Consider the following 27,470-nt stretch of genomic DNA (forward strand, 5'->3'; position numbering starts at 1 on the left):
CTGGAGGCTGCATTCATAAAACAAAGGTATCATTCCCTTGCTGTTAGAATTAAGGGCAACCTTGCCATATTAACTGGTAGTTTTGATAACATACATTATTAATGGCTGAATTTTTATTTTATTTTTTTCTTTTAAAATTATCGAGTAGAGAGGAAGAGAATGGTAATTGCCTAGAGGAAGGGTCTTGAAAGATCAGTGTCTGTATTCTTAAAGCAATGTAGAGTGAAATACTTGCAGTTTGACTAGCCTAGAACAAAGAAAGAAGCAGAACCGCTTCTGAGCGACTTCTGGTTTTTGTTTACGGGTATTATAAATAGAAATATAAATTAATTTAAAAAAACAAAACCAAACAATCCAACTTACTAAAAAACTTGGTGAAATTCTGTGTCTTCTCACAGCTCAGAATATCCTCCTTCTCTCATATCGTTTTGGAGGACAACAAGAGAATTGTGTCTCTTTTCTGCTCACTTCCTCCCTCTTCCTCATCCTCAAGAGCAAAGTCTTGCTAACTTATTTTCTAGATGAAGACAGATAGGTACCTGTCTAAAGCTCATCACTTCCTGTTGAAGCGAGATGTCCTTTGCTTCAGGGCTTAACTGCACTATCTCTTTCTCATGCCAGGTCAGCAACAAGAAACAGCTCAGTTGTCCCACATGTGGTTACTCAACTGTGGGCCTGACCAGAATTCGCGTGCTGTGAATGAAAAGTAATAATATATACGCTAATTGGAAATAAACTAGTAACTTTTCATCCAAATTCACTGCTTCCAATTTAATCATCACTTCCGATTTTTATGCTGAACACAGTTTGTCATCACTTGTAGTTAAATGGTTCAGTAGCAATTCAGCTGTGTTTGCTCTTCACATTATTTTCCGTGTGTCATTTATAACAGGAGCATGATACAACACTCATTACACAACATGACATATACATGGAATGATGAAAAAACCTAGGGCTAGATTGTGCAAACAGTGTGCGGCCCTGCCCCAGTGGATGCTCTGGGGAAGATTACGCTTCAGAAAGGTGGAATCCCTCTGAGGTTCCCCTTGTTACTTGAGAACCGTGCACATTGTACCTTTGGGATCACGCAGTCCCCAGAAATGTGCGACCTGTTCAGTGAGTGTTGCAAAAAAGCTAACTTCTACCCTGCCAGGTAGAAACAGCTGCTGGCGTAAGATGTGCAAATGGAAAACAGCTTTTTGTGTGTGTCTTCAGGTATGAGCAAGATCCCTATTCTCATTCTCCTCTTACCATGTACTACTTTTAGAAGAGCATCTGCGTTCTGGCTCCTGGTTTGGTGGCTTGTTGCAGTGAGTCTGTTCATTCTGATGTGGTACCCTGTCTCTGAGGAGTCTCCTGTTTACTTGCATTCATGGCGCTTTTAATGCTTCAAATCAGGTGCTTCTGGGTTTACTCTTAAGTTTGAGAATACCCTTCTTCTTAAGTTTTTTCTCATTCGCCCCCAGCCTTGGGACCCCAGTTTTCCTGCTTACTTTGATTGTAACTATCCATGCAGCTTATTCCTTCCCTCTTGTTCCCTCCCAACTCCTTGGATCACAATGCTGCTCTTGTCCAGCCTACCCCTCCCTGAAATCTGTGTCTCTGCTTCCAGGTGGAGCTTCCTAAACTTTCCATACCACACAGCTTTTGCATTTCTAGCCAAAGCATAATATTTTCTCCTAAGCACATGCAACACTTCGCATCCCACCATAGCTTTTCCTTACTTTGCCTGCTATCCCTGCCTATACAGGCATCCCACCGAGTCTGTTCTTTTTGCCATCAGCCCAGTCCTGTAGTAGAAGAATAAGTGCAGCTTTAGGTGTGGTGCATGTATGGCCACACAGTACTCCCAGGGCAGTGAGGGAGGCTTCTGCTGTCTTGGCTTTCCAGTCTGCCTGGAGAGAAAAGACTCATCTGCCTGCTGGGTTTGGAGAGGGGTAAAGAGGAGAAGGAACAGGGGTGCCAAATGCCAGGTGAAATTCTTCTGGGACTACTTGTGCTGCCCCTCAAGGCATGATCTGTGGTCCTCTTGTATAGGAACTGCTGATTTGTCAGACCCTTTTATTCAGATAGTGGCTGGTTAGCTTTCTCAGGAGTTGGCTGCTTTACAGTCCTTGTACCTAAGCTGGGATTAGGTAGGGCTTTGTTTCTCTCTTATTTAAAATGTGATTCATCATTTTCTACAAAAATTACCAATGAAAGATTTTCCCACATTCTTCAATCAGTGCATTTTAGGAATAGCTGCTCGAACGCTTATCTCTTCCTACTCGGTATGTAAAGTAGGCTTAAGTAAATAGATCTGCTCATTTGGTTTGGGGGTTAGTTTATTTGTTGTTATTAAGTATTTGGCCTATTATCAAACCATTTTACAAAGGGTGTAACTGTGCAGCTTCCGTTAATATGCTTCCATTCCTATCGCACACAGATCATTTACCCCCATAAGGCTGAGGCATTATCCAATTACCAGTCAGCTTGCAGCTGATTGCATAAGGGTGCAATGAAGTAGACGCAGCCAGATGTTATCAAATGGCATAGGAAAGAATTTGAGGTTTTGGCTTGCTCAACATTAGAAGCAGAGTTTCAAGCTTGTGTCCTATGGGGGAGTGAGAAATAGAGAGCAAAGAACGTCCTTGTATTGCCTGTATCTAAATGATTAACTGGCTGTGATCCAGCGCTTTAAATGAATCCAAAGCCCTTGTATACCAGGGCTCGCCTCCAATAAAACTACAGTCTCAAACCATAGGGATTTGCTTTCTTTGCCATTTTTTTTCTCCTCTCCACCTGAGAAAAAGCTGCTTTGGTGGGGAGAGGGGAGTTTAGAACTCCCCCTTTGGAGATACTCTATTACTAGGATGAACATTGCTCACAGAATGTAGAACTGGGGGAATTGCTCAAGAAGCAAGGTGAACTGTAATTCTGAAGTTGGAATTTCCTGTCACTCAAAGTTGCAGGTTGCACGGTAGGAAAGAAATTTAGAAAGTCATTTAAAGTGAATACAGAGAAGAGATTGCTGCTGTTGCAATTAAGGTATGATACACTAATGCAGACGATATGTATCACGGTGAGGGTGCCAGAGCCCTGGAACAGGCTGCCCAGGGAGGTTGTGGAGTCCCCTTCTTTGGAGATTTTCAAGACCCGCCTGGATGCAGTCCTGAGTAGCATTCTCTAAGCAATCCTGCTTCAGCAGGGGAGTTGGATTAGATGATCTATATGGTCCCTTCCAACTCTAAAAAAAAAAATTCAGTGAAATTCAGTAAGGACTTGATATTCTTGGCTCTCTGATAGCACACAGTGACTTTGGTCTCAGATACTGCTTTGCCTTAACATTCCAGGAGATGCTTCATTTGTTGTGACTCTCCAGGCATAAACTTTCAGATGTCTGGTCATACACGATGCTGCTCTTTGTGAAGCAGTGCTAGTATGTTTGTTCTAAGATAGCCTTTCCTGTAATTAAAACTGCTCTCTGCAAAGTGGGATCCTACTGAGCTGCTGTTCTTGAAAGGGAGGTCTTTTCTGTGCGCCGAGTGGAGCTGAATTCTGTGATTCTGTTGGCATCCCATAGAAGTCTTACCTCTAGCTTCAGCACACTGGGGAAGCTGGGTGAGATTGAGCTCCTCAAAGTACACGTGTGGTGCTACCTGCAGTTTGAAATCCCATGCAGCAGTGATCTTTACAAAGAGGAAGACATTAACTGTCCAGGACTACTGCCTTAGAAAGTAGTGTTTTGCCCCCCTCCCCTTCAGTAGGACCCAGGTCAGATTTTGTGTGTAATTCAGTTGTCATTTTTGTACTTCAGTTGTTTCAATACCTAAATAACTGTTTTGGTATCTCTTGCTATGTATATAGATAGCTCGGCTCTGCTGACTGGAAACATGGAGCCACTGACTCAGCTCTTAGTCTGGAACCTGAAGTGACCTTTTAGGTTTTCTCCGTACTGACTGTTGAACATCTTCCTGATGAATATCAAGATGCCTTACATTTAAATGCGCTGAAGAAATATGGTACCTATGATAGAGCTGAGATGGCTTGTCACATCACTGTGTTAGCTGGGGTTTCTTAACAGCAAAAAAATCAAACCTGGGGACACTGAGGCCAGGCCCTCCTTGATCAAGTGGTGGGGTCTCCCAGTTTGCTATAAATAGCAGGAGATGGTGTTTTGTAGAAGCTCCCCTGTGAAAGGTCAGTGTCAGACACTGTGTGTGTCTTGCAGTAGCACGATTGTGTCAGTTTGTGTTCAGTGGATCTAGTCTCAAATTCTCTTTCTAAAAAATTACTGCCTTACCAGTTGTTTGCTGTCTTGCCTATGTGAGGGGTAATTAATTGTACGTAAATGTGGTGTCTTTCCTTCCTCTGTTCAACGTCAAATGATTTTTGATCCTTTGTTCCTTTTTTCCGATGGCACTTGAAATCTAAGCTAGTCTCTTTAAAGTTCCTTCCAGCTTTGTGTCATCTGAGCCTTATGCCACTAGTAGATAATAAGTGATCCCTGCCATCGTGCCATTAACATTATAAACAAACACCTGGCCCTTGTGGTGCTCCCTCTGCCCACACTTTCGTTTTCATAAAGTACCAGTGGAGCCTCTTACTTGGGTACAATTACCCAGCTGGATTTCTATGTAGTACGTTTTTCTTGCTCGCTCATGAGAAGATCAGGTGGAGAAAGTTTTACTTGAAAGGCAGTTGCTTCTATTCCACAGATTGAGCTGATGCTGTTTATTATGGCTAAATCCGAGCTGGCCATTTTATTTTTTCTTGTTGTCTATCTATTGCTTATGAATGACAGGAATCTAAAATAAGAAGGCAGGATAAATCAGATTCGCTCACCATGCTAGCGTATGTATTTTGTATCTTTTTTTTGTAGCAGTGGTATTTCATGTAGTTCATGTTCATTATTTAAGTGACTACTTGAAATGTCATGCAGCTAACAAGTACAGTATATGAGAAATCAGAGAAGTCAAGAGTAACATGTGTCCAATACAGGTATTACAAAAATAAAGATTAAAGAAAATGCTGTGGAGGTAACATACACAGCTTGCTTCAGCAGTTGACAATGCTTCTGGATCAGCAGACCCCTGTCAATACAAGTGGTTTCTTGTGGCTCGCAGAGCATCTTTACCATCCAGCCTTTCTTTGGAAATGCTATGAAAAGGACTTACTGCCACAAATCAGCAAGTACTTCCTTCGCTGAGGTCATTGACTATGTGACCGCCGATTTAGCTAAGAATATTTAACCAAAATGAACAAATATCACCTTTTCTTCTTATAATTACAGACACTGTGAAACTGAGGAGTAATTGTTTTCTGAGTGTGATGTGTCAAGACAAATTCAAGTGAAAGAATTACCTTTGGTTTTGTGCATACGTACACGTGCATGCACACTCCTTGATATAATTTGAAGCTGATGACCTGAGACTACCTGGCCATATTAATCAAATATATCTTGATGATTCCAGGTATCCCAAAGTTGATTACAACTGATATGGTAAAAGAAGGTGCAGCTGTGATTGACGTAGGCATCAACCATATCCATGATCCTCTTACAGGAAAGACCAAATTAGTTGGGGATGTGGACTTTGAAGGTCAGTGAAACATTCTTTATACAAACCTGCTGGATAAATATGTTAAGTTTGTGGGATTCATTCATGATAAATACTTGGAATAGCCAGTGTCTCAAATGAGATAACACTTGCAGGATTTTTTTCTAATTTATTTAAATGAGAAAACAAACTTTATGTTCGTATATCTGCCCTTAAGAAATGGTATGTTAAGAGAGGAAGTGTTACTTTTGATTACACATCCCAGCAACCTTTAAGAGATGCAGACGAGCTGTTACAGCAGTGAGGTTGCAGAAGACACTTGTCCCCAGGTTTCTTTAATCCTTTGTGAGTCTGTGAAGTGTTTCAAGAGTAAGCAATGAAAAGAGTTTCTGCTCTTGTGCAAGCATAGGGTCTCCCACTGTTCCTAGCAAAAATTATTATACCACACCTTCTCAAGCTTCCTTTTGCACTCTCACTCTACACTTGTATGTGAAAATCTTCATTCTGCTTTAGAAGTATCCTTTATGCTAAGGTTTAACGTGGATTCGTCTTAAGCTGTTGAAAAATCTTGGTCCAGGCAAGTTTAACAGATAAAAATTCATGTTACATATTGATCTTTTTATGTTTAATGTGTTGCAGAGCAAGTTCACAATGTAACTTGATTAAATATCTCTGCTCTGGAGGAGCTCCAGACTGGAATAGCAGGATTGTTGCAGTTGAAAATTAAAGCTTATTGGCAGAGTTGAGTGTGGGAAGCTTAGACAGCATTCCCCCACATTATTAATGGTTCTCTACAGTTCCTTATTTTGATAAGTATGAAAATCACCCACAGGTTTTTTTTTCATGGTTATTAACATCTTGGCTGGCATAATGTCTCAAAGCTTAATTATATTGAAAATGTTTCTAGCCAGCTGTATGTATTTGTAATTACATCACCCCCTTAGTTCCTGCTTCTTTTACTTATCGTACATGATACCTGTCTGTTAAAGTCAATGAAATTACCCGCACGAGTGTAGCCAAGCGATTGTCTTGGCAGGCATTCGGAATGTATAACTGTACATGTACAGTAGAGCTCCAGTAGAAAAATACTTTGAGTACAACTGTTGGGGTTTTTTTTGTTTATTTTGTTATCCTTCTTATACTCTCACAAGTAAAAGCTTATATTTTCTGTTTTCAGAACTGAAGTTGAGAGAGTTTTCAGGATTTTTTTGTTTGCTTTAGCAGCTATGGGAGGAAAAAAGCTATAACTTTGAGAAACACGAAATTGTATCCTCTTTGTTTGTTTTTCTTTAAATGCAAGACCTTCTGAATGTAATATAGGTGTAGATTCAATGGCAAGGCCATGATTCAGAGTTTCAGCAATGCGCTGTATATGTCTCATCATGTCTGCTGTGGGTTGTTCTCAGGATTTTACCTGGGGGGAGGGAAGATCCAAAAAAGAGGGAGGAACTTCAACTTGGATTATGCCACTACAGTTGCAAGTAGCATTTCACTGTACATTGCCAAAGGGAAATTGTTGTTGGTTCATTGGTATCGGTGAAGGTTTCACTAAATCTCTAACAACAAAAAAACCCATCCCAGTGTATACAGTTCTAAATACTAAAAAGTAAATCACCCTTGTGCAGTATTTGATTTGGCAGTTAGGAAATGGAACGAGCTAGTGTATTCAGGTAGCAAATAATGTTATCTTTTTCCTTCCTTTGATCACTTGACTGAATTTATATTTAAGCTTAAGCAAAAATGATTTTTTCAGGTTAAGGCTAGGTACGTAAATGGTTGGCATGACAGGCAGCACCTCTTGAACATCATATAGCCCACCAATGTCTATTGTCTCATCATGCACTTCTTTAATTAGAAAAATGTGGCCATGGGAGAGCAGAGATTTAGCTGGGCAATCAGAGGTTAAATTTGATATATAAGGAATAGATGGGAATGGCTTACTTCACCAGGTCATCTGACTGAAAATCTCCCATAGTGGAAATTAAGTTTATGAGATGGGTGGAAACTGTTTTGATTCAGTTGTCATATCCTAGCAATACTTGGATGCCATACTCTAATCTCTAGGGGCTAGGCTAGACACTAAAGTTTATTTTTATCTGTTGAACAACAAAAGGATGCCATTTCAAAACTTTTTTTAATGTCTTTCATTGTTGAATTCAATGTCAAAAATGCCTGGAGGAAAAAATTCCTACCACAGGCCAAGAGAATTTGATAGCTGCTCAAAAAATGAGTTTTGAAGGTTTGAAATCCATTCTAAAAATCTGCATTTGTTTGAGTCCTGTCCATTTTTGCTGCAGGCAGCAGAGTTGTGTGCAGTCCCCCGCAGCCAGACACCTTGCCCTTGACAGTGCTTCCTGCAGCGGGCTGAGCACCGGCACAGGCGTGTGTACACACTTTCAAGCCACGGAACACACTTTGGCTGTCTTTTAAGCTCAGTAAATGAGGAGGAACAATAAAAATGCTTAGTTTACTTACAGAAATTTAACAGTGTCAGACCTGTGCGTATCACTTTTATGGCTGCTATAATGGCTGGCTTGGTAGCAGTGGCATTGGGGTTCCTCTGGGCTTGTCAGGCTTAACTGTTTATTTTGGGCAAAAATCCCAGGCTGTATTATGGAATGTCTTTAACCAGTATTTGTGATTTCCCCCATTCCCATACATCCTCTTTATTTTGACATTCCAAACTATGTCCACATCAAAAAAGGAATTTATTATTATTTTTTTTGTCCAGAATAGTTTACTGAGCAGTTCCAAGGCATCTAAAAGAGCAAGAGAGGAAAGCACAGTGGAGGAGGTCAGCTATGAAGCACTGAGGTACCCAGCCTGATCTTGCTAGGACATCTTAAACTGTCTGTGCCTATCTCCATTTATATAACCCTGTTTATGTTAAGAATTTGTCAAAATGTATGGTCTAGGGAGGGGCCCTTCTGTAGCTTCCGGGAACCACAAGAGGGAGGGTGAAGTGACAGGGAGGAGGAGAAGCGGTGTCATCCTTAGATTATTGCCAGCGCCACTTCAGTTGCTTTTGGGCAGCAAGTTTCAGTCGCAGAAAGGGAGACATGTTTCTATGAACAGGGTAATGCGTGTGTGGGTGTACTTGGCCCCATTTTATAGGGCTTTTGTTGCCACAGCAATAATGCTAAAGGGGGAGGAGGTCTACAAGGACCAGGAACATGAAGTAAAGCAACAACTTACACAGAGCATTTAACTGGAACAGCTTTTTTGGGTGGAGCACCATTTCCAGGATTGACTGGTAGAGCAGGGTAGTAACACGCCATTGTAGTAGCTAACCTTTGAAACTGGAACTGGAAATGCCTGTGAAACCAAAGTGTAGAGAACTTGAATGATTCTTCCCACATCTTTGACAAGCAGATGGTAATGCTGGTTTTAGAGTCTTTATTGGATGCCTATATAGAAAAGAAATCCTTTATGTAAGACTTTCATAGGTGATACAGTTGTTGTATCGGTGGAGGGCATATCACTGAGAATTGTTCTCCCCACTCGTCTATCTTGCACAGTCTCGGCGATGTAAGAGAGATTCTGGAAAATGGGTGCCATCAGGAGCAGGGAGGGGTTCCCAGCACTGAATAGCAGAAAAGGCTCCCTCAGCAAGTGATGAAGTGGTGAAGGATGTTGGGCTTATAGTATGAATTTCCTTTGGCTGAAGGATATTGTACCTAGTGCCTGCAGGGAAACCAGGGTGTTAAGGTGGAGAATGGACCAGGTTGATGTATCGCTTCTGGATAGACCAAGTGTACCAAAAAGAAAGAATTGGTTGAATGAAAACCGGGGAAGTGTATCCTGTCCTCATCAGCTGCAGGACTAATGACTACAGAGTAATCGGGCAAGCTGACAAGTTTCTTGAAATTTGTTCATGTAGTTTAAGAGGTTGACCACGATAATCTTCGAATCCAGTTTCTTAATGGCAATGGTGTATCTTAACTACTGTTTGTAGGAAATCCAGGCTTTGTGACAGCAGTTGCTTCTGATGGTTGTTTGGTGACGCTTTGCATTCGTTGTGTTACCTTCCAGGCTGTAGGCTCCTCTTCAGATTGTTGAATCCTATCCAGATTACCTCTCTGTGCAGCTTTTCCAAACAGTGGTTGTGAAACTAGAATGTGGATGTTCCTGCTGCTTTTACGATAGCTTCAGTTAGTTAATTTCTCAGTTGATTTTGAAGACCTGGTGTTCATTTTGCAATTAATAAAAGTCCAGTCTGTGTAAACTGGTCACCATATTGCTGCTCTGCAAAAATCTGTGACTACCAGGAGGCCAGATGGACTGATTCCTTACTGGTGGCATTAAGCTGCTCTGCAGAAGAGTACTCCTCTGCAGAAGAGTATGTCGTGCAGGGGTCTAAGTAAGTAATCTTTGATATCTTGAATTTCGGCTGCCACTGCTCGTTATCCCAAGGCTACAGCAATAGCCCATCCACCTGTCTGTGCTGATGAGCTGACTGCAAAGAAGCTGTTGTGCCTAACTACATGCTGGATTTTTCTGCCCCAGATGCCTCTGTTGCTTGGCTTTTAGGGGTACTGGAGGAGGAAAGACGTATGCGCTATGAGAATTACAGTACTAGTCCGTTAATTCCTTGGTTTTCTTTTCTATTGCTGTTAAAATAGCTGCAGTTAAGAGAAACAGGCATAATATCAAAAAGAAGCAACAGTGCAAAATGGGATAGATGCTTGCTGGTCAGAATCCCACAGCGCGTAGTGAGAAGAATCCTAGAATTTGTAGAGCAGAACGTGGGATATCTACGGTGATTGGCGAGCACGTGATTCGCACATATGTGGTGCTGCAGGGATGCAGTGATCCCAAGTAGCTTTACAGCGACTAATAAAGCTGTGGGGAAACAGTGCTTAGGCAGGAATTACTCTGCATCACTTAATGCAGATGCACAAGACCCAGAACTGCCTTCAGGTTGAGACTTGCCCGTGGTTTGTGTGATTAACCCTATTAGGTGTCTGATGTCCTTAGCTTTAAAGGAACGTAGGAATGAAGGGCTGTTTCCAAAGCAGTGGGTCCTGTTTTTCAAGGAAACAATCTACATTTCATTTCTTCTGAAGAATCAAAGGAAGATTTTAAGGTTCTACAGAAACTGCAAAAGAGCAGCTCCTCCCCCATAGGCACCTAATTTGTATACCAACATGTACCAGTTCGGCAGAGAGATGCCTGAGAGAAGAGCACGCATCTCAAGAAAGCGGAGTTACAGCTAGGGAGAAAGTTACGCTCTTGCTGAAGAGCAGAAACAAGACCTTCTGGAGGATCCAACAGCACGACAGTTTACCTGCTGACGTGAGATAGGTCACACTGAAGTACCGTCTTAGAATTGGGCTTTGCCCTACTGAAGTTCAAGAGGAAAGGAAAATCTATTTACGTTTTTGAGGGCCAGGTTACTTTTCCCCCTTTTGTTGCTGGTATTCATCTTGGAAAATTGCATTCACCATATCTGTATTTACTCTTACAGTGGGAACTTATCAGATGGTAGTTTCCCCAACATAGGCACCTGCTGTGCGTTTAAAAGTCTGGATGAGCTTTTGTGAATAAGCTCTCTGGGTGGTTTTATGCTAACTGATAGGAAATACATCTTCTGCCACACTGACCCCCAGGGATTTCCATAATGATAGAGTATGGGCAGAGAAATTCCCTAACAACTTGTGAAAACAGTGTGCTGTGTGTTTGCTGCTGAGTAGGGTTCCTGACACTAGAGGCGATGAATGCTGTACATGATACTCATGAGAAGGCTTTCCGTAGCATGGTCTGGTTGCGGGTTCTACCTCTTTGTAAGTAAGATAGGAGTAGTTTGAATAATACCACAAAAAGAGGTATGTAACATTGCCTTGGAAACAAACTTAATTCAATTTAAAATGCCTAAAATATTTTCTATGTTAATTACTGTGTTTACTTCAGATGTGGGTACATTTCAATAATTATGAGGCTAATCTGGGAAATTTGTAGTAACTGTATTAACCGTAAACGCCAATCTTAAATGGTGGGTAGTTCAAAATAGTATAACTATTAAAAAGACAAATTATTTGTATTTGAGAATATGAAGAATAACTGTCATATGAGATCTTAATTCATTTGTTGCAATTTACATGTAAAAGAAAAAATGCATTGCAATTTGTCTACCTTTCCCAATATTTTAACAGTATCTGGTGGTACCAGTCAACTGAGTAATTAAAATCCTCACAGTTGTAATTGCCGTCTGTCCTCAATGAGGCTCAGTCTTCTGTTCTTCAGTTCAGTGAGGTATTTGCTGTTACCTTCTGCGGATGCTTTTGTTAGGCCCATGCCTTGGGGAGTTCAGGCAGTGGGGTTTTTTATTTCACTTACCCCCCCCTTAAAATCCAACAAATATTCTGTCAAAAAAAACCCCAATATCCAGCTTTTCAAATTAGCTTTTAATATTTCTGAGACCTTGTTATTCTCAACAGTAAAGCACCACATACATTCAAGATAACTTGCCTCTGCTTTAAGCATATTTATCTGTTTTGTTCCAAAATCAAGGTGCCTAGTTTTCCATCCATTGAGCTCTTCTCGTAGCCAGGTATAGATTCTGTTCTGGAGTGACTTCAGTGGAAATGCATGTGCTCGTGTCAGAGTTAGGCTTGCTCAGATTTCTCCTGTGTATGTTGTCTCTGCCTTTTTAAAAACTATGATTTTAAAAGTGGGGGGTGAGTTGCCAAGAAATTATTTCTAAGCAAGCAAAAAAAACCCGAACAAACAAACAACCTCTTATAGTGGCACTTGAGTGAAAAAACCTCTGTAGTAATCAGGTTAGTAATGTGCCATTTGGACTAACCATTATTAGCAAATAACTGCTCATTACAGTTTGTCATGCAACGAGTTCCCAGCCAGTTGCATGTAATTCCTTTGCAAGTAACCTGCAATTCCAGTTGTTTGCATTTTGCAACAGGAGATAAGAATATCAAGTCAGGATTTATTGCTACGTTATATTAATTGCTTCTACAAAGAGGTTAACTTGACAGGTGTTAAATGCTTAAAAAAATATACGTATGTATTTACCTCTTAACACAAGCATTCAAGGTGTGTACTGACCTTGGATAGTCTGACGTGGTTTGTGGTTGGAGCTAATTCAGCTGTAAGAGTTTCCTTTCTCTTTGAGACTTCGGGAAGATCTGCGCCTCCAAATTGTAGTTCAGTATAGGCACCCTAGTGACACTGGTTTGAGGAAAAAAAGAAGGAAAAAAAAAAAAAAAAGAAAAAAGCCTTCTCTGGAGGAGCTAAGTGTTTATGGCTGAAGTTGCATTGGAAACTGCCATGAGAATCTATTTTACCTTGAAGACAACTCTCATTTTTGTTCTTTGTCTGTATGGTAAAGCAGAAAAACGAATCTGCCAGGAAACTGTACTTCCTCCCTCTGCAGTTTTCTTAAGTTGCCCGTTCTGATTGTAGAATAGCTTTGTTGGAAGCCGCAAGCCAGAGCAGGGGAAAAGAGGCTGAATGGGTGACAACTTCTGCTGGTGTTGGTTTGGATGGTTCCAGCAGGCTCCTGCTCTGCATCCCGCTCCTCAGGAGCACACACAGTTTGGGGGGGTGGGGGCATCTCTTTACCTACAGAATGAGATCCCCACTTCTATAGCTGCCCTGGGTACTGAAGGTGCAGTATGTGTCTGACCACAGGGCCCGTGAATACCTGTTGCTCCCACAAGGACAGGGCAGCCTGCTGCAGGTAGATCAGCTCAAACAGGTTGTGAAACCCAGCCTCAGAACTAGCCCCTGGGTAATAATATTCAGATGAAGAAAACAACCTTGCAGCCCCAGTCCTGACTGTGTCCTGTCCCTGCTGTGGCTGTAATACAACTTCTGCCTTAACTTTTCCCATATTGTCCAGTGCTTGCCCAGTCGCAGCCCTTTATGCGAGCAATTGAAGGGAAAAATAAAAGTTTTTGGAAACATTCTTAGTCAATACCCTTTTCTCTTTTCTCTAGAAGTGAAGAAGAAGGCCGGCTTTATCACTCCAGTGCCAGGAGGGGTAGGACCTATGACTGTTGCAATGCTTCTGAAGAACACGCTCATAGTTGCTAAAAAGCTCTTTTACTAGAGCAAGCGGGCTACCTTGGAAGAAGAATCCAAGTTGTTCTATTTATTGATACACAAAACATTTATTTTTTACTACAAAGATATTTATTTCTACATTGTATTTATTTTTTCATGTCAAGTATGCTAAACCTGATGGTTTACAAAATGTTAAAATACTTTGTGTTACCTCCTACTGACTTATTGTGAGCAAAAGTGGGTTGGAGGATGCAGCCTATGCAGATATGTTGGTGGTGGTGAATTATGTGTGTGAAAATGAAGAATGAAGCATGAATAACAACAATACCTGTGTATCTGGGGATGGGGTGCCGTTACCAAGATCTTTTAAGCACATCTTTCAAACAGTATAAAAACTAAGTTCTGAAGGCGTGAAGCACTCTGGGTGTAGTTTGAAATCTTGAATTTATTTTGTTTCAGCTGCCAGGCAGCAACACTGACATGAAGGCAGATGTTCAGTACATGTTTTAAAATAGTCATGTAAACTTGAACACTGGTGAAATGCTGACCTTAAACATATGCCAGAGGTATATGCATGAAAAAGTAGCTAGAATCGAGGCCAGAATTCTTTTATTTCCATATCTGGATTTCTTTGACAGAATGTTTTGGTGCATAATACCCTCATCTCACAAAAAACCTGAATAGATGACTGGGCTGGATTGGACTTCAGTTAGGTAGAATGTAGGTAAAACTACTACGTGTGTTGGAATTTTAAGCCATTTAATTATTCTCTTTATTTTCTGAAACTGCATGAAGGGTTGGGTTTATTCAGTCTGTGATGTAGGGCTCAGCCCTGTGAATCCTTGGCTACAATGTTTTGCTGCTTAGAGAGGACTGTGTGGGATAATAAGATCAGTACATTTCTTATCCCAAAACTTTTAGTTACAAAGATGTATATAAAATAGTCTCATGCAATGTAAAAGTTGGAGCGGAGCAGTTGAACTGAGTGTCTGCACTGTTGGCATGAAGAGCCTACCCCGATTCCCACTGAAGCCAGTGGGAGCCAGTTTGGACTTTTATCTTCATGTTTTTATCTCAGTTGGGATAACTTTTATTTTCATCAAGAGCCTTAGGTGTTTGCTGCTTGAAAGGGGAAGCAAAAAAAAAATTGTGGCCAAATATTATTGCCATTAAACAAAAAAATGTGCTTACTGTAGTAGAAGAAACAAGATGGAGCATCACTGCTCCGCCGATTGTTCTTGTGATGGACTTTCTGAGAGTTGTGTTTAATGCAGTGTTTGCAGAAGAGGTTGTCAGAATCATGACTAAATATATAATGCCAATAGTGCAGACACTTGCTTATCTGTTTAAATTTCAGCAGTAGTACGAATGTTAGGAGGTGCCTGTGGAGATAATGCTTAGACTGATCAACCCATCATTGACTAAGATGGAATAAAACTTGTTCACTGTTATGTTAGTCGTGGTGAAAAATTTTAATACAGTTTGGGGGGTGGTTGTGTGTTTTCTTTTTTTATCTGTGTGTGAAGAGTGGAGCAAATGGAGGTCTCTTGCATATTCGGTCATTGCGTTGTTTCATCTGTTTATATTGCTGTTCCAGATTGATGTTTGTTTGCTTTGATTTAAATTATATCTGCATTTTTTTGGTAGAATAACAATTTATGGCTTTTTGCTTACATCACTTGAGGGAGCCTGCTTCTTTCATGTCCTGCAAGCAGTTTATTGTGCACCTTAAGCTTTTTCTCTCATCACCTGTGATGAATGGGTTAGCATTACACAAAAGCCAGTGAGACGGAGGTTTCACTCAACGACATGCTATTTCCAGAGCTGCCAGACACATCGGTGAGAGCCTTCTCCGCTGGGAGAACATCCAGAAGGAGTGTCCAGAGGGAAGGGCCTGTTACCTACACAAAAAGCAGGGTCGTGTGCTAGACCTGGTCAGGTCCGGTCCAAGTACGCACAGCCTTATCCACCGAAGCCTTCTCCCAGACCTACCGCACCCAGCTGCGTTGCCTAATGACAAAGCCACCACTCGGATTCAAGCTGGATTAAGCTGCCATTGTGTAGACGTGTGTTGAAAGCAAGGCTGATGAGACTTAGCCCTGCTGGGGACTGATAGCAGAGGTTATCCAGGTAGGCACAAACACTCCTGTGGATCCAGGGAGTGCGCAAGCTGCACTGGGTCAGTGTGCAGGCATGCAGCAATTCTGGATAGCAAAGGAAGGGAAAAGCCTCCTGGAATGCAGTCCATAATTAAAATGTGCATAACGAGCTTGTGTTTTTCCCGTAACATCTGAAGTGGTTAGATTTAATCCTACAGGTCACTGAGGAGAGCGTGATGTAGAGGGAGAACTTCAGCTGACCGGAGTTATTAGAGCATTTATCAGAAGATTTTTGGTTTTGAATTATAAAAATTGTGAAATGCTTTTGTTGCTTCGAACTCACGGTTGAGAAAGTTATTGCTGGGGTGAAATTCGTAGCTCTCCTTTAGTGAGAGTCAGGTCGTCAATGTGTGTGTAGGTTATTGACCTGAGCCTTTCTGATGATCTCTCGTGTGTCTGGCTGCCTAAGTACCCTTCAGGGAGACCGGTCCTGCTTGTTCCAAGCTGCCAGTGACCAAGGAATTTGGACATCGTTTGGGGCTGGGGAGGGTGGTTTAAGAAATGTGGGTGACAGGTATGTCTTGGAGACCTACAAACACTCTGTGTCAAAAGTATGATTGTTCTCATGCGCACCCAGTCCCTTGAGAAGGTAGCGATGGGCTTTTATGGCAGTGCAGTGGTGGGCCTAACGAAGGGATCAACTAATCAAGGAGGCCGCAGCTTACCTGCTCCTTCAGTCTGTGTTTTCTCAGTGTCCGTGCTTTGCCAGCCCTCAATTTCTGCCCCACAGAACCACACATAGCTCCAGCCAGCGCAGGGCCGGTGCCTGCCTTGCTGCAGAGAGATGTGCACGGGAAGGCTGGGTGAAAAGTGATTAGCATGCCCCTCGGGCTCGCCGGAGCCTGTCATCAAAGGGCTCTTGCTGGCAGTCACTGATGGAGAACGTTGTCCATTATCTTTGTGTCTGATCACTTCCTAATCTCGGCACCAGCAGTTCTTGCAGTTCCTCTTCTGGATGGCAGGGAGCTGAGGTACACCAAGGACCAAGGAAGGGACACGAGCAAAGCAGGGGCTGGGCCCTGGGCCCTGAACTCCAGAGCAGCACCCTAATGCTCGCTGTTCTGGAATCAACACAAGACCCACGTTGCCAAGGGAAAGAAAGATCACGCTTTTCACAATACGTCACTTTTCATTTTGCTCACTTCTGTTTTGTTGTATTTCATTGATCTGCTCTGCCAGGTTCCAGGTCTCTCTTCAAAACTGTATCTTTGCATGCACAATTATGCCCACAGGTAATAGGAAACCAGGGTTTCAAAAGAAAACCTGATCCCATTGCTAGATAATAGCAGTTTCCTAAATAAATGTGTGGTTGCCCCAGGGGTTGAGGTTGTTGCCAGATGCACCTTTTTTTGATTGGTGAGAACAGCAGATGACGCTTCGTGGCATATAAGTGCAAGAGAAAACACAGGAGCACAGATAAGCAGAGCGAGTGAGCCATCCGGAGAGAAGAGCTGAGGAGGTGTTAAAGCAGCTGCTTGCCATGGCATTCGGAATGCTCATCTATATTTTGCTGAAAGGTAGGTTTGGAGGAGGCTTTTCAAGGTACAGGGCTTTGTTGAACAATAGCTCACTCTTTCTGAAATAAGCGGCAGGGGTGGGAAGCATGCAAAGGCATTGCAAAGCAGGATTACTTCGGAGATTTTTAAACCTGGGTGAAGTTTTAACTGATAGAGTATAATTTAGACTCTTTGAACAGAAGCTGCTTAGACTGGTAAATAAGTGTAACACTGTAGTGCATTACAGGTATCTGTGTCATAAGTTGCATAAGATAATAGAGTGGAGAACAGCATGGATGTGTATTTTGGAAATTTGCAAACAACAGTTTGTTTCCTCACAATCATAATTATGCTGTGGGAAAAGAAAGTTTGAGGCAAGAATATTGTAAATGAGTTGTTATCGTATCAGAATTGTATGAAGTGGGTACATATTTTCTGGATGAAATGAACCTTGAATAGATATACTGAGTTTTTCTGTTACAGTAAGCATCTATTTGCATTACACAGCAATGGGGGCACTGAGTGAAGAGTCAGCTGTTACCGTTTCATCCCTCAGCACAGACTTATGGAATAATTGGACCAAAAACAATGCTGAAGGTATTTCTTTTTTTGTTCTGTTTGTCTCTATTAAGCTCTCACTTAAAAACAAACAAAAAACTGAAACAAAAAAACCCCAACAAAATCTATTATAATAGCTGCTAAAATGCTCCTTTCACTTGGACACTACTGAATTTTGTGTTTTATTTGTGAGATGAGCTGCTTTGTTCATGGAGAGTTCAAAAACCTCTCTGCAATAGGAGCTGCCACTCACCTGGGGTAGGCTCAGCTACAGGATCGTTTATCCAAAGTCAGTTATAATTTGAAGAAGGTATTTTAAGGCTAATTGGGATAGATGATCTGCCTTTCTGATGGCCATTTCTGTTACTTTTAACTAGTGCATGGTTTCTGGCTGTCTTCGGTGGGAATCTTTGTGCACACCAGAAGCATAACTTCAAGTGATGCCTCTCATTACTGTTACTCAGTAGTTTCTCTTTGTTGCAGTTTTGCTTTCGGCTATCGCAGCTTCCACAGCCCTCTTCAGAGCACTGGCACTCTCTTTCCCTTTTCTTTTCTGACTGAAATGTGAACTCAAGCTATTTCCCTGCCAACACCTGAGACCAGAGCGCTGTGTTTATCCTGCAAGCTGCGTTCTTGATGTTACTTCAGGTGCTAATGATGTCATTACTTTTGGAGAACTGTGCGATCTGGAACTGAGGTTTTGGCAGGTCAGTAAAGGAGGAAAGGATTTTAACTGTGATACTTATTAATGTCTTTGTACTTTAAAAAGAACATAAACATGCATACAAAACATCTCTTAATTTTAAGTCATCACAGGATGTCTTACAAGCTTCTTTTAGTAGGTCCATAAGCTTTTCTTTTTCTCATAACAGGTCAAACTTTTCTTGGTTTTATTTTTGTCTAATTTCTCATAGTGGTAGTGTTATAGATACGTAAGGATATGCATTCATCCATACATATATTATGTATGTGTGTTTCATATATATATATGTAAAATATATACATGCGCACATATGTATGTGAAGTCAAGAAGATGTTGATTTTTGACTGTAGTAGTTTGGTTTCTCAGTGCAGTGCTGTGGTCTGGTGCAGTGGATTTGTCTGTGACACAGTTCTTCCAGAGCTGCATACAGCAAATAGGAGTATAGTGAGGAAAAAATACCTTGTGACCTGTTAAGTATCCTGTTTGCATTATTTCTAGAAAGCAGGAGTTACGGGTCGTGTTTTAACAAATAAGAGGCTTATTTACAGGGCCACAGCCATGTCTGTAATTGTCCTGTGTACCTTTACTCTAGCTGTGGCTCTGCAAGTCAACTAGATACCAGTGCTTTTAGTTGGGAGGGTGTTTCCCTCAAAGGAAGAAGCAAATTCACAAACATACAAACACATGTTTACACGGGTAATTAAAAGTGGTGGTCCTTTTATGAAGCCACTGAAAAGTTAGAAAACAGCATTTCCAGAAAGAAGATTGAAAAGAAATGCTTAAAAAGTTGCCAAAAAAACCTGGTTGTATCTTTCTGAAGTTTTCTTGTAGCTCCTAGTCCTATGCAAGTTAAGTTTTTAGTAAGGTTTATAACCAAGGTTCAGTAATACTGGATCCTAAGAAAATGAATTCCTGGTTAAATATCACTGGAGGAACTGGCAGATTCTTCTGGGATTGCAAGTCCTCTGGGGACTGAGGTGCAGTTTGTGGAAAGCCATTAATTTCTGGTCAGTCCATTTGCCTCCTATGTATAAGATGATGTCCTGTTTCCTTATTTTGCCTTACATGGGCTTTACTTGTCACCGGCGCTGGGGCTAGGAAATGTCAGGCTCGGTGGTCAGCTGGGAGGGAAGGGTGATGGAGAGGCTGCCTGGCTGGGAGCTGACATGGCAGGGATAAAGAACCCCTGACACTGTTTGGGCTGAAGGGGAGCCTTCGCAGCAAAATGGGCAGCCAGGAGTAGGGAAGGGCTTGGTTTTACCGGGGAAAAAATGAGATCCCTTCATTGTCATGAGCTGCTGCTTCCATGCAGCCGGTAAGGGAGGTCCTGAACCTGGGGCTGACCCCCTCCTTCCCTCCCCTTTGTGACTTTCCCGTTCCTCCCCGACGCACCATACTCGAGGGCTGAGCTGTCCTGGTCTCAGTGGCTGACTCTTTTTGTTGCCGGTCTGTCGGTTTTGGCATGCCCAGGCTTCCAAGTACCTGTAGTTTTGATTTCATGTCAGATCTTGCCAAGTGTATCTGCTTGAATGACTCAGTTGTAGGCAGCTGTCAAGTGCTTACGCAGCGTACTTTTCTTCCCTCACGTGACATAAAAGGGCACATGGATGTGTTTATTCAACAGCTTATTTAGTATCTAGGTGGATAATATGATATGAATTAGCATAATGCTCTGGGATGGGTTAGAAAATCATTCTTTTTGTTTTCTAGACTCATCATGCTTTCAGAGGTAGTTTGTACTTTTGCAATGTCAAAATAATTAGCACTGAGAATTTTTGTGTGTACGTTTAAGATCTGATCTTGCAACCCACAACGGACAAAGCTCTTGCTCCTGACGAGGGAGGAATGTGTTGTTTGTCGCCAAGATATTTGTCTGAAACCCTTTCTAGGCAGGCTTCTGCTCTGGGCTCACCTTTCTTCTAATGAGAGTACTAACTTGCAGGCTCCCAGGGAAAGAGTTTTCCAACCTGCACCAAGGGAGGTTTCTTCCAGGTGGTGGTAGGTGGGAGGCTGCCACCTCTCGGCGGTGGTGGGGTAAATAAGGAAGGATGCTCTGGCTGCCTGAACCCATCTGGTGGAAGTTTGAGAAGAGTTGGCTGGGGATTTCATGCGTCTGGCGTGTAGATTTGTACCTTCCTTGTTTATTTATTATTTATTTATTACCCTGTATGGCAGAGATACAAGTGAAGTATTAAAGCTGTTCATAGAATCATAGAATCGTCTAGGTTGGAAGAGACCCTTGGGATCATGGAGTCCAACCATCTACCCTACTCTACAAAGTTCTCCCCTACACCATATCCCCCAACACCACATCTAAAGGGCTCTTAAACACATCCAGGGATGGTGACTCAACCCCCTCCCTGGGCAGCCTGTTCCAATGCCCGACCACTCGTTCTGTGAAAAATTGTTTCCTAATGTTCAGTCTAAACCTACCCTGTTGGAGCTTGAAGCCATTCCCTCTCGTTCTGTCATTAATTACCTGTGCGAAGAGACCAGCACCAACCTCTCTACAGTGTCCTTTCAAGTAGTTGTAGAGAGTGATGAGGTCTCCCCTCAACCTCCTCTTCCTCATACTAAACAGTCCCAGCTCCTTCAACCGCTCTTCATAGGATTTGTTTTCCAGGCCCTTCACCAGCTCCGTTGCCCTCCTCTGCACTCGCTCCAGCAAAATGTTCAGCAAACATCTTCTCAGGGCCCGGTAGAAGAGTAGTACTTCTGGCTGCAGAAAACACACATTTAAGGGCCCTGTTGAGTGTTTGTGTTTAGTGGTTTCTCAGTGCACTGTTCAACGCCCTTTGGGCTGAACTGGTGATTAGAACAGTTGGTGCCAAAGTGTTTGAGGAGAGGCACAGGGGAAGCATGACTGTGCCGTTGCCTATTTTCTGAAACTCTTCCCTGCAGAGCTGTGGCCTAAGTGAAAGTGAGCTTTTGCAGGTCTCCTGCACCCTGGGTCTCCTCGGCACGCTGGGCCCTGCCGCCCTGTTTACCAGGTGCTTTGTTTTCCATTGCGCTTTCCCCAGCAGTGAGCATCGTACAGTCCTCCTGTGCGGAAAATACTACCATCCACCCCTTGTCATAAAATCTATCTTTTCTTCCTGAAATCTGGCCTTTCTTAAGTTCTTCTCTTCCTTAGATCTGTCCCTGCAAGGCCTGGTCTTGTGCTGACTGTGCTCTCAGCCAACAAGCCTGTCCCTGGAGCTTATCAGCAGGTTCTCGGAGCCAGACAGAAAAGAGACAGAGCTTGTTTTCCCCACCTCTGTAGGGGAAAAGAGGTTTTTCCCCGCTTTTCCCAAGAAAGTGTAGTAAACCAACATGTTCTTTTTCAAGCAGACTTGAATTGTTACTTGTTCTGTCTTAGTCTCCCGGTAAGCTGGAAGTCTGATTATTCTGTCAGGTATTAGAGGGCACTATTTTCAAAGTGGTGGTGTTTGATCTGAGTAACAGTGATAGCATCGTGCCTCTTAGGTGTCCAAACCACAGGATTCAAACTGAAGTTGTGAATTGCTCTATCACTGAATTTCACTGAATTTTTAGAGTTGGAAGGGACCATAGAGATCATCTAGTCCAACTCCCCTGCTGAAGCGGGATTGCAGGCGTGGAGCAGAGCAGCTGTGTGCCATCACGTGTCATCTCTGCCATGAAGCTGCATGAAGGACAAAGGAAAAAATCGCTTAGTTGAGCACACAGGGGGGCTTCCTGCCATTAAATGACTCAAATTGGAATTTGATCGGGGGTTTAGAGGGTTGGTGGTGCTACTCCTGAAAAATGTGTCGTGGGATCTTGAGCTGCCAGCAGGACAGCTGGAGGTTTACATCTGTGACAAGGGTTCCACCACTGTAATATCTCCAGACTTTGATTCAGCACTTAGTCAGAAAGGAAGGTTTCTGCTTGCTGTACCATTGTGTAGTCACTCTGAGGAGACCTTGTCACCTTCCGGCATGATGTTATTTTTCTTGTGGTCATAACTGAAAGCTGGTGTTGACATACGCTCGATGAGGAAATCGCCATCAGCCATCACTACAAGAGTCCCCTGAAATAGTAAGACATTGCTTGGACACCCCACCCCACCAGTGATTCCTGTAACTGCGTAGAGAGACCAGTTCAAACAGATACTTACTTTGATGGTGAAGCTTTTATGCTTTCTTTTGGCTTGCCGCACCCCTGCTCCCGAGTTACAGATTGATGCCGGCTTTTTCACTCCTTCTACACAGCAGGGTGTCTCGCTCCTGGGCTTGGCTGCTCTTCTGTCGGTATGTAGCATTGACACGAGATCCCCAAGGACAGTTTTGACTTCTTTGTTCCTGTTTGACCTCCCATGGTTGGGAATCGGGTAGTCATTTTCTGTGCTTTCAAAGCAGAAGCGTGCTTACTGGCCTAGATGCATATAATTTTGTGCAGGTTCAGAAACTTAGTAGTTGTGGGCCATACTTTTGTTGGGAAGACCATCTGGGCAGTCTTGGGTGCTTACAAGCATAATTGGACACTCTGCTAGCATTAGACCATGGAGAATGGATGGAGGGAGCTCACTCGTAGCTGCAGAGCAGGAGTATTAGAAATGCAGCAGTTTGTGTTGTGATAAGGAAAATTCAAAAGGAATTAGCTAATAATTTGAATTCAAAATGCGAAGCATCCTGAGAATAATTCAGTGTTCTCATTGTGTCCTAAACCCCTGATATTCCTGGGACGGTTCATCTGATTGATTGCAGGTTGGATAGTGCTGACGTTACCCTGGATGAATCTCCCATATGGCTTTTATACACGCTTCTCAAGAGCGAGTGATTTATTTACAGTTTGTACTTTCTATAAAGCTATGCTGGGATGTCTTCGAAGCTTGCTCTGCTTAGCAGTGTTGGAATCTGCTCATGAGAGATCACAGTAAATCTATGCATTAGGTGTCTTCTGCAGGCAGTATCTGTTCAACTTGAGTTCTGAAAATACATTCAAATGATATTTTTTTCCTAAACATAACAGGACTTTTTCCCCTTTCACAGTAGACTACACAGAGCAGCCAAAGCTCCTGAAGCTTATGCAGACCTGCCTCGAGGAGCACCACAGCTATTGTATCAACGGGCTCTGCGCTTTCCACAGCGAACTGAGGAAACCCATATGCAAGTAAAGAATTCTGCTTATAAGTATCCTTTATAGAAAATAACTACAGTAGCGTTGTTTCTTGGTCTGCTACATATTATTAATGTAATGTGGGTAATTTTCAGCAGAGCACAACTTTCCAGTGCCAGTCGGGTATTTGCAGGCTTAAAGTTTGGCAGAGGCTTGAGTGCTGTGGTGGCTCAGGACTGTTAACGAGGCAGTGGTGTTGTGCTGGCGTAATACTAACGAAGGGAGAGGGAAATTAACAGCTTTGTAGGTCACTGCCTTGATGGCATCTCAAATCACAACTGGTGCTGGAGTCAGTAGTAGAGGAATAAGTAAATTTTCACGGTGGGCACAATGAAGAGGGAAGGATCTCCCAAGGTGTCAGCTGCAACTCCCTTATTCCGCAACTACTTACACACCAGTCGGGACTGTGGTGCCCTTAACGTTTTTGAGGGTCCACGCTGGGCAGCGCTGGCCTTTGGAGACATTATAGCAGCTAAGGATCAGCAGAGCACAGTGCTGTTCATCCACACTCTCCGCGTTGAGGGTATGTTAGGGCTGCGTTTGCTGCTGCGGCTGCAGTACTTTAGCTAGCTTTAAACTAGATAAACTGGGGCAACTGGTAGCCTTGGTGGAGTGAAGTAGTACTGACCGAGAACTAGATTCAGTCCATCCTCGTTCAGACTTGTTCTAAATTGTTTAAAACTGATGAAAACCAACGTGTGTTTTGGAAATACAGAGCATAAGAAGTTGTGAATAATTTTTGCACGGTGTGTATTTATTTTGTAGGTGCCTTGCAGGTTACAATGGAGAGAGGTGTGAACACTTAACACTAAATTCATATGCACATAATTCTTATGAACGCTACATTGCTGTGGGAATCGGTGTGGGAATACTGACAAGTGGGATACTTGCTATCATTTACTGCTACGTGAGAAAGAGGTATGGGAGACTTGTAACCTTCTGATTCCGTTCGTCTGAATTACAGTGGGCAGGAAGAAACTGTGCAGAGTTTTGAGGGCACTGGGAGTGTGTTTTTGCCTGTTAGTGATCTGTGGTGTGATCTTGAAAGAGCTGACACTACAGCCCTGCCTTCTGATCTGCCAGTTGGGTGAAATGGTGCGATTGTCTGAAACATGGGTTTCATTGGGGCTGCCTAAATTAGTTATGCAGGTAGATTTGGGTTCTGTTCAGACTGCTGTGGTTTTAGACTTGTCTGATTAAAATAACATGCTGTTGTCCATTTTAGATGCCGGAAATTGAAATCACCCTACAAAGTCTGCATGGGCGAGACAGCGTTGTGAAGGTCTGGCATTGGGACACTTACCAGTTTGCCTGTAAAGGAGAGGAAGTTCTGGGAAGGCCACCCCACTCCATCTGGCAGGTACCCCAGCCTTGCTGATGAGGTGAAACAAAGGGAATGACAGAGCAAGTAAATAAAAGGAACTCCTGCAGAACCGACAGGCTCCATCCGCTTTTGAAGAAAGACTTCCTCTTTTTAGTAAAGGCTGCCAGATGAGTAGGTCCGAACAGCTAAGGATACTTGCAGCCCTCTCGGCGCTCTCCCATGGCTGGTATTTGCAGAGGGGAGGACTGGTTGGTTTTAGCTGTTTTCAGTCATTTCAAGCCGTAATACAGTGTTCTGTTCTGGTCTTTTCTGTCTTTTTTATTTTCTTCTTCTTTCTCCTCTGGAGGAAAAACACAACCTGTCTCACAGTGGAGTTGTATTCTGAACATCATGTGCTGACAAGAAACCGTTTGGGTTCTAATTTCGGCGTCTGCTGCCTGTGTGTGTGGATTAACAGCCTTCTTCCAGCACAGCAGTTCTCTTCAGTGTGCTCAGCAAAGCGTAGGCTTCTGTTGCCATAAAGGACAAAATCGTAAAATGCTTTGGACTGAGGAAAATGGGTGGTTCTCAAAAGCTTACTTGAACTTAGGAATAGAGAGTAAGCAATTCCCGGAAAATTAGACCATGGCACCTCTGGGCGTGGCGAGTTCTTACTGTGTCCCTAAGCAAGGAATGGGACATCTTTCTCAAAATGGATTATTGAGTGTGCTCCTGACAAAGAACTCTGCTGTTCCCTGACATCATCAGATTCATGGAACTTCAGGCAGAACATTACCTTGCTGCACCGTGATTTCAGCACAAGACTTCAGTTGCTGGTGGAGCTGGAATTTTGTTATGAAACTTCAGTATAGCTTTGCCCAGGAAACGGACTCTCTTTATTCCGTTCTCACATTATGTGCACAATGTCACCACTCAAATAAGAAAGAAATGACCACAGGGATTTTGTTCCACCCTGGACAAACACCTTACATATCAGATGCGTGTTTTTCTTCATCTTGTCTATGAAGAATCACAGAAGTAAAAGATTTTGTTCAAGGAAAAGGGAAGAAAAATGGTTCTGAAGAGGGTGGCACTGTGACTTCTCACTGCCAGTTGGAGTATGTGCCAGTGCTGATGAGACTGGAAATGGCTCTAAGAGATTTTCATTTCAGCCGTTGTACGTTGTAGACGTGTCTCCTGTGCTTAGCCATCTGCGAGAAAAAGGCAGTTAGGTACTTTGCAATTTTATGGGGTGATACAGGCTCCTAAATTTAGGTGCCCTGCTGGAAAGCTCCATTTCTTTGTTATGTGAGTCAACTTTCACAACAGAATGCATGTCTTTTGTTGAAAAGAAACCTGTGTATTTGTGAGACTACAATGATAATGCTGAAATGTGTATAAAAAGGTAAATGTACATTTGGCACTCGAGCGGCCTGAAGTTCAGTGGGCTTCTCGCACAGGGGCATCCTGGTCAGTAGCTGAGCCATCTTGGCTCTCCATTTGATACCAATAAATAAAACATGTCACACACTGTTTGGTCAGAGTCCCCGTGCAGCAGAGTGGAGCAAGTGACACGTGCGTACACAGAGAGGATTGTTGGTGAGGAGCTGGATGGAGACAGATGCCGGTCCTTTCCTCTTTGCATTGACATGAGTGTTTTGTAAGAGCCACTGAACTGATTTTTCAACTCCCAGCCTTTTTGTTTCCTTCATCTCAAGTTAAGTCTTCAGATCTCTGTATTTGCTCCTTTCCTTTCTTCTGACCTTTTTCTTAGTATCCACTAAGAGACAACTTCTGCTTTTCATGATTTTCAGGTCAGCTTTCAGTAGTTGCCCTGACATTTTCCGTGTCCCACGCGTGTAGTGAAAATGCTGTTAGATGTGAATTACGGTCTGCGCATCTGCACACAGATACACAAAAACCACCCGTCGCCCACGCTGGACAGTCTGAACGGAAATACCTCTTAGACACAGGCATGTCATTCTGAAAACACAGGGAAGAGATCTTTCTCCTTCATCACGGAACAAATTTTACTAGGCCAAAGGATGAAAAGCCTCAAAGCTTTTGTCCTGTGAGTGAATTTCCTTCTCCACAGTGAGCCGACTCTTCCTGCACGCACATTGTGAGCGTCGCATTCACTCAGAGGGGACCGACCCTTCTGCATCACGGAGGCTGCGTCTTGGAGCAGGCACACGCAGTAACACAACTCGCTCAGGGTGTATGTGCCGTTGTTAAAGGAGTTCTAAGGGCAGGAGCTTGAACAACTGGACTTTCACTTGTCCAAAGGAAGCTGTTGGAGAGAGATGGATTTTGTTTGGCTTTAACCATTTGCATGTCCTCTTACTGCCTTTTTTGATACCTTTTACCTGCTGGGTGCCTTGCAGGATATGCGAGTGCTGCTTCAGAAGTATTTACTCATTGCAGTGAGACACCTGTGCCTATAGAAACACACAGTCACCTCCTTTTTTTTTTTTTTTTTAATGTTTGATTAACCATAACTCGAAGGTTTATTTCAAGGCCACAGTTTAACAGGAGACTAAACATGAAAATATTTTTATCTAGTTTGCTTTCTGG

At 42.8% G+C, this 27,470-nt stretch overlaps 2 protein-coding genes across 3 annotated transcripts in view; both read left to right on the forward strand.

Moving 5' to 3' along the window:
* The window catches only part of MTHFD2L (methylenetetrahydrofolate dehydrogenase (NADP+ dependent) 2 like), a 77,533-nt gene that overhangs the window by 19,559 nt on the left and 30,504 nt on the right, over positions 1-27,470 (forward strand). Inside the window, exons 7-8 of one of the 2 annotated variants that reach the window (XM_074147332.1) lie at positions 5,454-5,579; positions 13,493-15,236. In XM_074147332.1, coding sequence (XP_074003433.1) covers positions 5,454-5,579; positions 13,493-13,605 — 239 coding nt within the window. In that variant the 3' untranslated portion in view covers positions 13,606-15,236. Of the gene's footprint in view, positions 1-5,453; positions 5,580-13,492; positions 15,237-27,470 lie in introns of those variants that run through there. The other variant, XM_074147331.1, reaches the window with a different exon arrangement.
* On the forward strand, positions 17,199-24,873 carry EPGN (epithelial mitogen). Its single transcript, XM_074147333.1, has 5 exons — positions 17,199-17,235; positions 17,722-17,811; positions 23,467-23,587; positions 24,359-24,511; positions 24,819-24,873. Exons 1-5 carry the CDS (start codon positions 17,199-17,201, stop codon positions 24,871-24,873), a joined length of 456 nt encoding a protein of 151 aa, XP_074003434.1.

This window comes from Numenius arquata, chromosome 5, assembly GCF_964106895.1.
Source record: "Numenius arquata chromosome 5, bNumArq3.hap1.1, whole genome shotgun sequence".
Taxonomy (NCBI): Eukaryota; Metazoa; Chordata; class Aves; order Charadriiformes; family Scolopacidae; genus Numenius; species Numenius arquata.